This window comes from Engystomops pustulosus, chromosome 2, assembly GCF_040894005.1.
Source record: "Engystomops pustulosus chromosome 2, aEngPut4.maternal, whole genome shotgun sequence".
Lineage (NCBI taxonomy): Eukaryota > Metazoa > Chordata > Amphibia > Anura > Leptodactylidae > Engystomops > Engystomops pustulosus.
Genome location: NC_092412.1, coordinates 199211526 through 199228440, shown reverse-complemented (window position 1 = coordinate 199228440; position 16915 = coordinate 199211526). Strand labels below are relative to the sequence as shown.

The following is a 16915-nucleotide window of genomic DNA, read 5'->3' as shown; positions in this document are numbered from 1 at the left end:
GATATCATTTGACACTTAAATGAACCTATGTACATCTTGATCATGGATTGCTGATATTTTTAAAGAACATGAGGAGTAGGAGACCCTCTATAACAAAGATTCTTAGGGTTATTTGTATTATTTTAGTGAGGTGAAAATAAGGAAATATGCAAATACATTTTCCAGGAAGGGATAGGGGAAAACTTTGTCCCAGTGCCACCTTAATAGGCAGCACAAGTGCTTTGTGGGGTTGAGCTATGGGTTCTGACCCTTACACACCTCCAAAGCACTTCTAAATGTCTCCCGGCTCCCTCTGTGCTTTCCCCCTTCCACTGTCCGAATCACTTGTGCTTAATTTTAATTTACATAAAGTTACACATTTATTTTGTAAATAAATTATATTAGTAACCCTTCTAATAAAGACATCCCCATGTTCATAAAGCTATGAGGGATTAATATACTTCAAACCTCATGGTAGATTTCTATTAACCCGTTATGGACTAAGCCACTTAAAGGAAACCTACCATCAGGAATACACTAACTGAGGTATTCCTGATGGTAGATATTTTTCTGTCTACTAAGCCCTACACTGACTTTATCTAAACTTTTAACCATACCTAAATAGCTAAAAACTTTATCTATCCTTCATGCAGATTAACTTCGGAGGCTACTAGGATGTGGAGTAGTCTGACTGAGCCCTGGGGGCTAAGGCTATACTACTCCCCTGAAGTCCTAACTCTGTGTGCAATCCTGCAGCACTCTTAGGCTATTCAGTCATGCTCATGCAGTAACTTAGCGCACTGCCGAAGAGCACTGCAGGGACACGCCGCTTGGCCAGGCTCCTCCGTACCCCAGGTTTGATTTTTTTTTAAATCTGCCCTGTGTCATTAAAGTAAGAGTTCTACTTATGGAGAATTTGCCAATTAAGACTACTTAATAGGTGTGTGGAGACTTAAAGCCATAGATGCTCCAACAGGGAATTCTGAGAAGCAATACATTTCCCAAGGTGTTAAATGGAAAACAATGCCTCCTTTTGCTACCTTGAAAGGCAGCCCCCTTAACACCATGTATGACCTGCAGGATGTAGGTAATAACATGTTGTGGGATTAAAAGCAAACCAGTATATCTATTCCAGAAGGAACAGACTCCCAACTGTAGACAGCGCTGTTTTGACCTGGTTGGGTCTCCTCAGTACAGTGTAGGGAACTGATTTGGCTGTGTGGGAGGCATACTTGGTGTTAAGGGGGCTTCCTTTCAAGGTAGCAAAAGGAGGCATTGTTTTCCATTTAACACCCAGGGAAATGTATTTTAATACTTCCCTGTGTCATTATAAGTAGTTAGAACTTCAGAAACCTTTAACATGCCCAGGGGATTTTGAGGTTGTTTTATAGGGACAAAGAGTACAAGGAAAGTGGAGGACCAATATAAAACTTAGCTTTTAATGCAAAATATCCTTAAAAATGTTAAATACAAAAATAGATGTGTCAGTTACCAGTGTTCGTGAGGATGATGCCGTATAATGGGTGTAGGCACCGATGATGCAGAGTGGCACTCACAATTTTCTGGGTATATGTGGTTCTGCAGAGGTTATCCCATTGCGGGATGCCGAATGTCATGCAGAAAAGATACCGTCTGTGATAATGTATCGATGCTTAAAGAAGATGTGTGGTGCGGAAACTCCGAGAGAATGAGACAATGGTAAGAAGGGGTGGGGGTGGGGCACTCCAGGGTGTAGAGTGCGGGGTACCCTATAAGACCCTAGTATTAAAGATGAGTGGTCCCTGTCCGACCCTTCGAACCTCGCCACGGAGCCGCAGCCCTAGATGGCTGCCGCCCCGTCTGGAGCCTATCCCTACCAACGGCCCTCTGACCCTAATACAGGGGAGGGGGAAGGAGGGGGGGGAAGGAGGTGTCCAGATAAGAGTCTCTTGTGATGCAACAAGTACCCGACCTATCTAGAGGGGAAAGATAGATGTGTCCTCTATTGTGAAAATGGTGGGTATTAATGGCAATAGGCAGGTAAACAATGTGTAGCTGCAGGGTCACATCTGGTCTTGAGAACCCTACATGTCATGTTTCGCCTCTTCAATTGGGCTCATCAGGGGCAAAAGGAGACCTGGTGGAGAGAGTCACAAAGGAGAAGCTTGTAATAACCTTCCACAGTGAGACTACAAACCTGCATGCTAAAGCATATATAAATATAAGTATTATCTTACCAGAATAACCTGCTTCAAAAGCCTATATAGATGTCTCGGCTGAAGACAGCAAAATGGTGTTAAATAATCTGTGAACAGAGTGCATCAGGAACTTTTAGGGAAAGATGATCCATAATTGTAAACAATAGTAGACAATGTAAACAAATGTAAACAATTGTAAACAATGTAAACAAAACTAGTGGTGGTTGCAAACAGACAAGTGAAGTCTGTAGTGAGATCAATCTTACCTTGAGATAAATTAGGGCAGTGGCCGGATCAAGAGGGTCCGTTCCAAAGAATGGTTGGCAAGGACCATAGGTGCCTGGACTTAGAAACGCCAGATGCTGCGCTTAGCGTCCGGCGTGGTGCCCAAGATGTCAGTGGAACACATGAGGCATAATGGAGCACTGGTGAGTGAGAGGCCCGGCCTTTTATTGAGGGGAAGCGTCATAACCACGCCCCTAAGGGGCGGGATCAGTGTGCCTAGTTTGGGCTACAGAAAGATGGCGCCCAGAGCGGACATGCGCAGTGCGGGCACAGGGGAAAACCGTGACGAAACTGGCGCAGTACGTCGCGGCGTGCGCCCAATTGTGCGCACCGCCACCCCAGGATGCGTCAGTTCATGCGCATCAACTCCCCGAGATAGGAGTCCAGGAATATAGGCGGGCAGTAAGGGGCACAGGTAGGTGACCCTTATAAGGCCAGAAATTGGCTGCAGAGAGGACTTAGTGTACAGGTATCTTGTAAAACAGGATTTAAAAAGATACAATTGAGAACATATTTAGAATCAAAATCAAAGAATAATAGTCACATAGAATGAGACTGGCACAACCATGTGTCAGCATGTGTAACCCATTGGGAGATAGTGCTAGTATGGGTAGATCTTTTTTGGAGATCGTAATGGGATGGGTACAATTATTGATGTGGACCAAGGTGGATCAAATAAAGCAGGCAAAGCTGAGTTGCTCGTTTAAGCCCAAGGGGGACATAGTTTTAAGGCGGTAAATCCATTGGGTCTCCTTCTGCAGAAGGATACGATCCCAGTCCCCGCCTCTAGGTGGAGGGTCCACTAGGTCAATTCCAATGAAGGTGAGTCCCTTGGTGTCACCGTGGTGTACTTCCATCATGTGTCTCGAAAGGGGTTTATCTCTCCCGTGTCTGATGTCCCCCAGGTGGTCGCCTATTCGACGACGGAATTCCCTGAAGGTTTTACCGATATATTCCTTCCCGCATATGCATGTTGCCCGGTAGATGACACCTCTAGATTGGCAGTTGATGAACCTACGGATGTTGTAGGAAACGCCTGTCACGTTGCTGGTAAAGCTACGTGCCCTTTGAATTACGTTGCAGGCTATGCAGCCACTGCACCGAAAACATCCTTTGATCTCCCTGCTAAGCCAAGATGTAGGGGCAGCTGGCCGAGTGTAGTGGCTGTGGACTAACCTGTCCCTGATATTCCGACCGCGTCTAAATGTGATACTCGGGGTATCGGGTAAGTGGGAGGTAAGATCAGGGTCCATCCTGAGGATGTGCCAATGTTTTGATAGCACCTCCCTGACGTGATTCGAGGCGCTATCATAGGTGCCTATCAGACGGATAATGGAGTCCTCCTGGGGTTTGACCTTGGGGACCAGGAGACTGGCACGGTTTGTGGTGAGTGCCCGTTGATAGGCTTGGCGCAGAATGTAGTCAGGATATCCGCGGTTGCGGAAGCGGGTCCTTAAGTCATTGGCTTGGTGTTTAAATTCGTGTGGAGTTGAGCAGTTCCTACGGATCCTCAGGTATTGCCCAAATGGGATACCCCTTTTAAGAGCTGGTGGATGATGAGATTCCCAGCGCAAAAGGGAGTTTGTGGCAGTGGGCTTACGGAAGATTGTGGTCTGTAGGTCGCCTGATGCTGCTTTTATAATTTGGACGTCAAGAAAGGGGAGACAGGAGGGGTGAATTTCATATGTAAAGCGCAGGCCTATATTATTGTGATTAAGGTCCTGTACCAATTCTACGAATGCCTCCCTACTCCCTTCCCAGATGATAAAGACGTCATCAATGTACCTAGCCCAAAGGCTAGCGAACCCAATGCCGCGTGCCTGAGTGTCGTCGTTAAAGACGCATGTGTGTTCCCACCAGCCCAGGAACAAGTTGGCATAGCTGGGGGCGCAAGCGCTCCCCATAGCTGTGCCCCTGAGCTGGTGGAACAAACGACTATTAAAGATGAAGAAATTATGCGTCAACGAGAACTCAAGTAATTGTAAAACAAACTCATTATGCATCTGGAACTGTGTCCCCCTGCCATCCAAAAAGAATTTGACGGCCTTGAGGCCAAGTTCGTGCGGAATTGAGGTGTACAATGCTTCTACATCAATACTGGTGAGAAGACAGTGAGGAGAAATATTAAGGCCATCAATTCTCCTTAGAAGGTCAGTGGTATCGCGGGTATAGGAGGGGAGTGCAGTGACAAACGGGGCCAAAATTTTGTCAATATAAACCCCTAGGTGGTCACACAAGGATTGGACCCCTGAAACTATGGGTCGGCCCTTAAGGGGAGATGTGCCCTTATGGATTTTGGGTAACCCATAGAATGTTGCGATCCTGGGGGTTTTTTTTGGGGAAGGAGAAATGAAAACTCATCTTTGGAGATAAGTTTCTTATCAAGTGCTAGGTTCAAGATGTCCCTTAGTTCCTTGAGGTAACGTTCTGTTGGGTCTGCTGAAAGGATGGCATAACTCTTCTTGTCTCTAAGTAGGGCATCGCACAACTCAGCTTTGCCTGCTTTATTTGATCCACCTTGGTCCACATCAATAATTGTACCCATCCCATTACGATCTCCAAAAAAGATCTACCCATACTAGCACTATCTCCCAATGGGTTACACATGCTGACTTATGGTTGTGCCAGTCTCACTCTATGTGACTATTATTCTTTGATTTTGATTCTAAATATGTTCTCAATTGTATCTTTTTAAATCCTGTTTTACAAGATACCTGTACACTAAGTCCTCTCTGCAGCCAATTTCTGGCCTTATAAGGGTCACCTACCTGTGCCCCTTACTGCCCGCCTATATTCCTGGACTCCTATCTCGGGGAGATGATGCGCATGAACTGACGCATCCTGGGGTGGCGGTGCGCACAATTGGGCGCACGCCGCGATGTACTGCGCCAGTTTCGTTGCGGTTTTCCCCTGTGCCCGCACTGCGCATGTCCGCTCTGGGCGCCATCTTTCTGTAGCCCAAACTAGGCACACTGATCCCGCCCCTTAGGGGCGTGGTTATGACGCTTCCCCTCAATAAAAGGCCGGGCCTCTCACTCACCAGTGCTCCATTATGCCTCATGTGTTCCACTGACATCTTGGGCACCACGCCGGACGCTAAGCGCAGCATCTGGCGTTTCTAAGTCCAGGCACCTATGGTCCTTGCCAACCATTCTTTGGAACGGACCCTCTTGATCCGGCCACTGCCCTAATTTATCTCAAGGTAAGATTGATCTCACTACAGACTTCACTTGTCTGTTTGCAACCACCACTAGTTTTGTTTACATTGTTTACAATTGTTTACATTTGTTTACATTGTCTACTATTGTTTACAATTATGGATCATCTTTCCCTAAAAGTTCCTGATGCACTCTGTTCACAGATTATTTAACACCATTTTGCTGTCTTCAGCCGAGACATCTATATAGGCTTTTGAAGCAGGTTATTCTGGTAAGATAATACTTATATTTATATATGCTTTAGCATGCAGGTTTGTAGTCTCACTGTGGAAGGTTATTACAAGCTTCTCCTTTGTGACTCTCTCCACCAGGTCTCCTTTTGCCCCTGATGAGCCCAATTGAAGAGGCGAAACATGACATGTAGGGTTCTCAAGACCAGATGTGACCCTGCAGCTACACATTGTTTACCTGCCTATTGCCATTAATACCCACCATTTTCACAATAGAGGACACATCTATCTTTCCCCTCTAGATAGGTCGGGTACTTGTTGCATCACAAGAGACTCTTATCTGGACACCTCCTTCCCCCCCTCTTCCCCCCTCCCCTGTATTAGGGTCAGAGGGCCGTTGGTAGGGATAGGCTCCAGACGGGGCGGCAGCCATCTAGGGCTGCGGCTCCGTGGCGAGGTTCGAAGGGTCGGACAGGGACCACTCATCTTTAATACTAGGGTCTTATAGGGTACCCCGCACTCTACACCCTGGAGTGCCCCACCCCCACCCCTTCTTACCATTGTCTCATTCTCTCGGAGTTTCCGCACCACACATCTTCTTTAAGCATCGATACATTATCACAGACGGTATCTTTTCTGCATGACATTCGGCATCCCGCAATGGGATAACCTCTGCAGAACCACATATACCCAGAAAATTGTGAGTGCCACTCTGCATCATCGGTGCCTACACCCATTATCCTCACGAACACTGGTAACTGACACATCTATTTTTGTATTTAACATTTTTAAGGATATTTTGCATTAAAAGCTAAGTTTTATATTGGTCCTCCACTTTCCTTGTACTCTTTGTTATACCTACCAAGTGGGGTTTAGGAGGGGGTATACACCACCCTCCTTTTCGTATGTATTTTCTCTGTTTTATAGGGACACACAAATTTGGATGATATCTTTTGCGTTTAGTTAAGAAAAAACTTTGATTTAGCAAAAATATTGAAAAAAATATTTGTTATACATCCTTTCATTTTTCTAGGATGTTTTGGGGCTTAGAATTTTGGGTGAAATTTAAAAATTTTTTTCAAAATCTACAAAACAATATTTAGAGGGACCTACTCAGCCTTTGACTTTGACTTTGAGAGACCTAAAGTAAAACCATGTAAATAACACAATTATAGGAACTACACCCCTCAATGTATGAAAAACCAACTTTAAGAAGTTTGCTGATACACCATATGTGAGTAAACTGCTGTATGGACACAAGGCCGAGCATAGAATAGAATGGAGCGCCAGTACATTTTAGAGGCTATAAAATGTTAATTTTTATTTTTAATGTGGACATAAGGCTTAATTTTTCTTGGATGAGATCCACTTTTCAGGTACATCATTTAGGGATGGGGGGGGGAGGAGAGTCAGTAGCTAATTGATGAGATTTTATTAACTGTTCCTTGGGGACGATAAGAAAATAATTGATTCTGGTTTATTGTTTTATTTTTGTTTTTAGTTGGTGGCTCAATTAACCATAAAAATAATATTTATCTTTTCTTTATTCTATGGGTCACTATAATTAGGGCGATCCCCCATTGATATAGCTGTTTATGATTGACTTGTTTGGTAGAATATAGAACTCATTTGGTAAGTTCTGAGTACTGTCCTATAGACGCTGCAGTCACCATGACCACAGCGTTTATAGGGTAAATGTGGGTGAAAGCTAAGACATGTATGCCAAGATGGGGTAACAGACCGCATTTCCTGACGTACATGCACATCCAAATGCGATAAGCGGTTAATTTGTGTTCTTACTTAGACACTTAAAGGCAACCTCTTATTGTGAAAATGCTGTAAAATCTGCTAGCATCATGTTAAATCAATATGAATGAATTTGTTTTAAACTAAGCATACTTACATGCTAGTGTATGCCCCTGAAACAGGATCTGCACTTCATTTAGCTTTTAACGTCTATTTTTTTGTAAAAAAGGACTATTTAAAGAGGCAAATGAGCCTCAGGGGCTCCTGTGCATATCACAGGGTCTTCTGACTCTGTTAACAGTCACCAGCTTTTTGGTAGGGGAAGGGAGGGAGACGGCAGACAAACACTGAAGGAAGGAGTGAATAACTAGCAGCCATGTGAGCTAGAAGTAATTCCCAATAATCCAGTGTCCCTGATTAATGAAGCATGATACTTTCTGAGGAAGAAGGGGGAGGATGAGACAGCATAACTACTTGTGAAGACAGAGTACGGAGGGGCTCAGGTAGAACCCTTCTGTCTCATTAGCATAATGTTTAAAGTTGATTTAAGAACAAAGAATGGCAAGGGTAACTAAAAAAATGAATATTACCATAGTCACAGTGCCTGTATCTAATAATAATAATAATTATTCTTTATTTATATAGCGTACACAGATTACGCAGCGCTGCAAAAAGCATGTCAAATTGTATCTATGAATAAATGACCATGGTTTATCACGCTTGATAAATTTCTTTTAAGGACTGAATCATGATCAATTGAAACCAATCATGGCTCTACAAAAATGTACTAACTTTAGAATTCAGAAGACATAAACGTATGACAGCCCCACCGCTGCTCCGGCGTGGCCGGATACATCAGGAGGCTCCAGTCTCTTGATAAACGCAGCTGGCTAATTCTCAGGCTTTAGTGAGTCTGTAGGACAGGAACGCCCCACGCTACCTTGCTCCCCAGTTGGTGCATCCACCCATGGCTGGCCATGGCCCCTTTACATCCCTTTACTTGCGTGGTAAGGAAGCCCTGATAAATACCCCCCCCCCACAGAATGTATGACAAAACCAGTACTAGACACTATATTTTTTATACATTTTTGTTTAAATACAGACTGATTGATAGTAAGTATTTTTTTTACATATTTTCTTTAAAGATAAGGGTGTTCATAGCCCATTGTAACATATTTATAATTCACGTCTCACCTCTCCTTTTTGTTTTATCCTGTGTTTCAGATCTGCTGACACCCAAAGAAAATGCTTTATTTCTTCAGCATTATAATTTTTTAGTGTTAGAAGATCACGACCTTTCAACTGTAGATTGCTATGGGAGGATCTGTAAATGAAGAACATTCTCTGTTAAAAAAGGACTTACTGCTGCTATGTATGTTTGTAGTTCAGCTTCAGATCATGATTCCGATAAGACTGTTTTGTTCAAATAAAAAACATTGGCACACATTTATTAGAGCTCCTGCACCATTTTTTTTTTTGTCTGACTTTGCACATTCTTTTAGTACAAAGTGCTTGAACATGCAATTATAAAGTGTTATATAGTGCGGCTGCACTATAACCGACAGGGCACAAAAGTTCTTTTGCACAGTTGGAGCATGCGACACATTTATCAAGCAGGGTCCAACAGAATAGTGTCACAATAGATAAGCAACTACAGGTCTATATCACACATACATTGGATTTTAATAGCCTACAATTTATCTCTGCTGCTGGATCTCTTGGTTTACATTTTTATGTTATATTCTAGGCCCACTTGAGGATCCTCTATCAACCTTGTAGACCAGACCAACCTAATCTCAATGTTTTTTGAGTCTGTAAACCAAAGGATGTGACTACAGATGCTTCTTTCCAAAGTTTTATCTTATTTTTCTCTGGAGAACTTATCACTTTTTAGGTAAGAAAAAAAACATGATTTCTTTGACGGTCTCATACGCTAAACTCATAAGCACCAAAAGTACTTTACCAGAGATCATAGCTAGCAGAGAGGTCCATCTGCAAGTTGGGTGTTCTTAAAGCAAACCTGTCACTAGAAAAGTCATTTTTAACTGGTGACATGTTCCAATAGTTTATGCTATGCCGATTTTACAAATGCTTCTGTCAGCATTCTGAATAATTTCAGCAGTTTATAATAGTTTATTTTACAATACCTGGCTCCCTGCCAACAGAGTGTGTTGAGTCCCGGGGGGGGGGGGTGTAGGGGGGCTGCAGCCTGTATGTGCCTGTGACAGTCTTCTCCAAACTCATGTAGCTCTCTCCCCCACCCCACTTCCTGTCATGTTCACTGGGGAGGAGGATGGCGTGGAGTAGATGCAGATTAAAAGAGAAGATCCAGGCAAACACAGGCTGCAGCTCCCGTTCCTACTCTCTTATCTGCTATGCTGAAGGACTTAACAAGAGCTGAGAAGAAATTCTGATGGAGGAGGATCCATAGTCCATATCTGACTGATGCAGTGACCCATATACAGGTATGTGTGCATTGTTACATATATTTGTATCAATCTGTAGCAAACACAGTGCCATGTAAAGTCTCCTCTATTTTCAGAACGTGTTCTCTTTCTTTCATGAGTACAAGAGCAGGACAGTCACCCAAATCTTTACATCATCAAAGTCCTTTAAAAAATAGAATTTGTGTTCTGTTCCTTTGATTTATACAATACATATAAGATAGATCGATGATAGGTAGATAGTCTTAGTATTTTCATTAATACAATATCATTCCACAAGTTAGTAGGAATAGGTAGTAAGAATTTGGGCCCATTCCTCCTGACAGAACTGATGTAACTGAGCCATGATTGTGGACGCCTTGCTCGCATCTGACTTTTCAGCAATGCCCATACAATTTCGATGAATTTGAGACCAGGACTTTGTGATGATCACAACATGATGCTGCCACCCCTGTGCTTCACAGTTCAGATGGTGTTCTCAGAATTGTGAGCTTCTCCTAAATGTAACAATGGTTATTAAGGTCAAATTTTAGTTTTATCAGACCACAGGACTCAAAACATTAAGGTCTTTGTTCATATGTGTGTTTGCAACCATTAACCTGGTAGTTTTATGTTGCTCTTTCATTCTGCTCATGTCTATACAGTATTTGTTTAACTGTGTATAATGACTCACTCTTACCAACTGCAGCTAGCATCCTCACAAGATTTGTATTGCATTTGTTCTCAAGTTCATATGCACATTTCAGGCTATAGCACGTTCATCTCTAAGTCACAGAACCCGTCTCTGTCTTGGGCGGTAGGATGGCTAGACATTTCCATCCGTTTATACTTGAGTACAATTATTTGTATGGATTAATGAGGCACCTTTAGGTACCTGAAAACTGCACCCAAAGATGAACCCGCCTTGTGCAACTCCATAATTCTCTACATAAACATAAACATAAAGAAGCACTGTGTTTAAGATGAGCCTTAAAATACACCCACAGGTGTATCTCTAGTTAAGTCAAATATTCCCAATTAACCTATCAAAAGTTTCCAAAGATATGACATCATCATATGGGCTGTGCCAAATTGTTTAATGGCATAGTAATCTTAGTCTAAGTAAACTTTTGATTTAGCAGGAAGTAATAAAAAATTGGCATATATAAATAGCTTTGGTAAACCTAACTGACCTAAAATGGGAAAGGTTTATTCTGATTTCATGTCAGATTATGAGAAGTTAGTGTATGTAAACTAGTTCTGGTTTCATCTATATATATACGCTCTATTTTAAATGTATATAAACAGTATGTATTTTAGATATATTTAAATTGTATATATTTGTGCTTTTCTAAAATGTGTGAATGAGGTATAAGCCATTTAACACTGAATGAACAGAACATGCAGGCAAGGTTTGTAAAGTAGACAGTATTTGCTGTTTAAGATGCAGATAAAACAGGATTGCACATTCTTTGTTGGCATAGTGTGACATTGTGTTGACTTACATGACACATGACAAGAATTACTATTTCAGTTTGACTTGGCAGCATTACATTGGTAAACTATTTATTTGTTAACTACTCTTTTGATTAGGTGGTGGATGTTCTTTCTTAGGTCATTACACAAACAATGTAACTGTAGACACTTTCTTCTTATTTATTACACAAAAAAATTAAAATTATGCTTAGGTTGCCTAATTGCAACCTAGGTTGGTTTGCTTTCATAATATTTTTCTTGAACAACAGGAGGGACCACACAGGTAATTACAAGTTTATTTTTTTAAGCAGCCCCCTTCCGACCGGATTAAATGATGGGTCAGAGGACTGTACAGTTGGTACTTAAAGGTCACCTACCACCCTGATTCTACCTATAAAGGTAGAAGGGGTGGTAGGTGGATGAATGGGATGTGAGGATAGCCCTTTTTTGGGCTAATCCTCATGTCCCGGGTGTCTTTTAGAAAACTTTATTGCATGTATATGCAAATCTTTTTATGCGGCTACTGGGGTGTGTAGTAGCCGGACATGAGGCTACTAGTCGCGGCTACTCCACGCCCCAGTAGCCACGTTACTCCGCCTACCAGGTAATCTTCGGCGCGCAGCTCCTGGTAGCTGCGTGCCCTCGTCAGATTCCCTCGGCATCTTTGGCCTTCTGCGCATGCGCAGTAGCTCTGGCCCCAGAGACGCGGCCGCGCAGCCGAAAGCCTGCGTTCTGTGCGTGCGCAAAATGCAGGGGACCTGGACGAGGGCGCGCAGCTACCAGGAGCTGCGCGCCAAAGATTACCTGGTAGGCGGAGTAACGTGGCTACTGGGGCGTGGAGTAGCCGCGACTAGTAGCCTCATGTCCGACTACTCCACGCCCCAGTAGCCGCATAAAAAAATTTGCAAATACATGCAATAAAGTTTTCTAAAAGACACCCGGGACATGAGGATTAGCCCAAAAAAGGGCTATCCTCACGTCCCATCCATCCACCTACCACCCCTTCTACCTTTATAGGTAGAATCTGGGTGGTAGGTTCCCTTTAATGATTTTTCCCAATATTTTATTTTTATCCTTAATACCAGCTGTACGTCCTGTTACATTTACTGTAATGCCGGCAGGTCTAAGAGGTCAGTTTTTGGAGAAAATCTACTATGTTTCAATGTGCTTCTTTATGTCCTATATCTATTTAACCTAATGTAATGGATGAGTCAACACCAGTAAGAAAAAGTCTGACTCTGCTATTCCATAAAAAGCCGCAAGGTCAAAGAAAATAAATTGTTGGTAGTTACTAAATACATTGTAAACAATGTACACGTCTAGAATGTACAATCATCTGTTTATCTCATCTATGTAGTGTTGAAGGGAAAAGAAAAAAGTAATTTACATATTGTATTAATATTTTGTTAACATTGTACTTCTGAATTAAGCATCCTATTTAATTGTGATTAAATAATAGCTCCAACAGAAGCACCCCTCAGACGTGTGTCATGAGCCGCAGTCCGCCTTGAAAAGTTGGGGGTGAGTACTACTTACCACTCCCCTCTCCTTAGGCATCATATAACAGCAATTCATATTTTTGTGTGACCTAGTTTGTCATCCACTCATACACTATCTAATGTGACACTATCAGCCCATTACACACACAGCCTGATCTAAATCAAAACCTTATTTATTTCACTGAATTACAGATCACCTGATGGTAGATACTTATACTTCCTCTTCCGTCCCGATCACCTATAACCTTATCCTTTAGAACTGTCTGATTTCATAGAAAAAGGTTTATAAACTATGCAAATGAGCTAATTGGCCGAGGGGGGCCTCAGGCTCATTTGCATAGTTCATAAACCTTTATCTGTATGAAAACAGGTCATTCTAAAAGATAGAAAATAAGGTTATTGGGGATCACGACATGACGGGGAGGTGAGTATAAGTATCTACCATCAGGCTGATGGTAAATGTCCTTTACGAAAAATAAAAATTCTGCTCCAACAGTAATGTAACAATTTAAAATAAAAGTACCGTAACTTACTGTTACTGTTTGCAGGTGTACTTCCAGTTGATTAAAAATTGTATTTGGGATTGGGATTGTAATTTTTCAACAAATGGTTTTTTTAGTAAAAATAATTGACATTGCATTTCTACGCCAGCTCAGTGTTTTTATCAGGTCGGAAACGCCAGATGGTAAGGATAATGTGGGTAGTGAGGTATAACTTATTTACAAGATCTTAATGTATTTTTATTCCCAAAAAATCATTTGGTGGGTAAAATATGGTAGGGGACTTGAATTAAATAAATACATATTGCAAGGGAGGCTGTAAACCAGTAACCAATACATAGATAAATAAGTAATGAATATAGTACTGATACACAGTTGGGGAAGTATGGGTCAGTACTGGTAGTACAAATTGCATATTTTCAGATATTTTGTGCACTTACTGTAAATGACGAACAAAGGATCTGTTGCTTTGTCCCCAGGCAGCGCTGATCATAGTCCTCAGATGGTATAGCATTTTGTCTCTTCTGAAGGATGGCCACTCTGATACAAAGCTGTATGAACTGTGGATGTGTGGAGTGTTGATACATTTATAACAGACTGCAGTGATTGCCCAATTGATCAAAGGGTCATCTATCCACTGGACTATGGAAAAAGACTGTATGCACAGTCAGGTCACTCTTGTGTAATATTTATCTTCTATGAAATCATCTGTAATGGATTTTACCTTTAAATGTCATCTGAATTGTAGGGACTCCAGTCAGTTTATGTTTAATGTTTAATGTTTTTAGTTAGTTCAATATCCCAAATGACCTTCCCATCAATAATCCATGAAAATAAGAATTTCTGTCATTGTATAAAATATGAACCAAAGAGATCAGACAGCAAAACTGCAACATTATGTAACATTTTTGCTATAATTTCAGCGATAAAAAGCAATTTAGATGCATCTTCCCCAGGCCCGGATTATAGGAGGACAACACGGGATGCCCCAGAGCCCCCACCACTTCAGATTAAGGACAGCTGAAGGTTTAGCTTAATGATGCTGCCAATCCAGGAGGAAACAGGCCAAAAGTAAGTAAAACGGAGAAGATCCTGATAACATGGCAGCCCTGGACAGAGGGATAAAAGAGGTTGAGGAGGTAAATAAGCAATACCCCTCCTTGTTTCTGGAATTAGAGGGCACTGCCTCCATGCAGTCATCACGAGTTCACTTACTGAGTCTGTGGGAGGGTGGCAATAGAAGGCTAGCTGCTGTCCACCCCCTGCCCACACACCATACAGACAGGAGCAGAAGTAAAATTAGGTCTTTATTTCTTAATTTATTTAGCCACTGACACCAATTATCTCCCCCATGGCCACCCAGCTCGCCTTCTGTACCCCATCTACTCCATGCCACCCAATGATCATTCCTCACTCATAGCTATAGCCTGTCTCTCTCTCACTATATCTTTTGCCAGATCTGAACCTGTCAGATCATTTTGTGACAATAAAACAACCATACTTTATGAGCTCTGTCTATGGGCACATTTAAAAACTTGCACCTCGGAACTTCCCACGACGTCACTTCTCCAATGGCATTTACACAAGATATTCAGCGCAGATGTCTTATACGATTTTCTCTGGCCACACATAAATACCCACTCACTCCCTTCCTATACACTTCCTATAATGCCCCTAGGGGTTCCCTGTCCGCCCTATATAAAGAAAACCAAGATCCTAATGCAGTGGTACCATACCCCAACACTGCTTGATAAACTCAACCCAACGATTCCTGATATATGTGGGAGATATGGGGATGCTGGAGCCTCAGTGTTTCATATCTTTTGGGATTGTCGAGTCATTCAGCCTTTTTGGGATGAAGTACATACTACATTATAGAGGGTTTTAGAGACAGATCTAGAGAAAGATCCGGTGTTGTTTCTCTTGGGAGTTCCACCGATTGGGGAAATCCCGTCTAGACTGTGCCTCCACATACAATGTGCGGCAAAAACTTTAATTTCCCTGTTCTAGAGAAGGTCAGCTCCGCCTTCACCTTTAGACTTATAGTCCCATATAAGACAGATGTGGTCCCTAGAATATACTACTGCTTCATTGCATGAGAAAGTTGATCAGTTTACCAAGGTATGGTCCCCTTGGAACGCTATAGGAGACAATCTTCCTTAATATCGTAAAATTAACCTCTTCTTTCTTTCGATCCAAGAGACCCATGGGTGTGTTTTCTGTTCATACATGGATGTGTACCAGTGAATAGATAGCGGTGTCACATTCTGACAGCAAGCAAAGAACGAAATCTTGCTTAAGTATCTGTCACTGTTTGATTGTTTTCAGGGTCATGCGTGACCTAAATAAAGTTACATGACAAATGTGCTTTTAATGTTTATTATTGATACTACTATATGTATATTTATTGTTGTGAACGTTTTAAAATTTTAATAAAAATGTAAGTTGGAAAAAACCCACAAAAACTTGCACCTGAGCCTGGAGCTCACTGCTAAAGAACCTGGGTTGCTATTCTGGCTAAATTGAAGCATCGCAAGAGGAGGTGCTGGTGCTGAGATCTTCAGATGTGATCCTGATGTGCCTCATTTAGGTAAATATATACATTTGTTTTTTATTGCACCCAAGGACAGAACTCATACAGGTCCTCTAAATTTTGTTTCCTCATATGTATGGGACGCCGTTTGTTCACAGTGCATTTTGTGACACAGAATCCATTTTGTAAGCACAGAATAATTTTGTGTTCACAAAATATTCTGCTTGAAGACAAAATACATTACACTTGCACAAAACTACACATCTACTATTAGTGAACACCAAATTTATTTTGTGCTTACATAATAGATTATGTGAACAAAAAAAACTATTTTGTGTTTACAGAATCATTTTTGTGACACAGAATAAAATTTTGTAGACACAAAACTTGTGCTGTGACACAGATTTTTTATTTTGTGGCACAGAATAATTTTATTTTTTAACAAAATGACTTTTGTATTAGAGTCTTTTCAAAATTAAAGTTCTGTGCTACAAAATGCCATTCTGTGAGACAAAACTCTTATTCTGTACAACAAAATCCATTTCTGTGAGACAAAATACCATTCTGTTTGACAAAATGCCATTCTGTGTGATGGATTCTACTTCTGTACTACAAAATACTATTCTGTGCGACAGAATTCTACTTCTGTACTACAAAATGCCATTCTGTACGACAGAATTCTACTTCTGTATTACAAAATACTATTCTATGCGACAGAATTCTACTTCTTTACTACAAAATGCCATTCTGTGCCACAGAATTCTACTTCTGTACTACAAAATACCATTCTGTGCGACAGAATTCTACTTCTGTACTACAAAATACCATTCTGTGCGACAGAATTCTACTTCTGTACTACAAAATACCATTCAGTGCGACAGAATTCTACTTCTGTACTTCAAAATACCA

The 16915-nt window shown here is 41.6% G+C and overlaps 1 protein-coding gene across 1 annotated transcript in view; it reads right to left on the bottom strand.

Moving 5' to 3' along the window:
• The window catches only part of OTC (ornithine transcarbamylase), a 44972-nt gene extending 30902 nt beyond the window's left edge, over window positions 1-14070 (bottom strand). The window contains exons 1-2 of the mRNA XM_072137810.1: window positions 13914-14070; window positions 8770-8899 (exon numbers count right to left, since the gene is read on the bottom strand). Of these exons, the coding sequence (XP_071993911.1) occupies window positions 8770-8899; window positions 13914-13987 (204 nt within the window). The 5' untranslated portion in view covers window positions 13988-14070. The remainder of the gene's footprint in view (window positions 1-8769; window positions 8900-13913) is intronic.
• Window positions 14071-16915: the final 2845 nt, after the last annotated feature.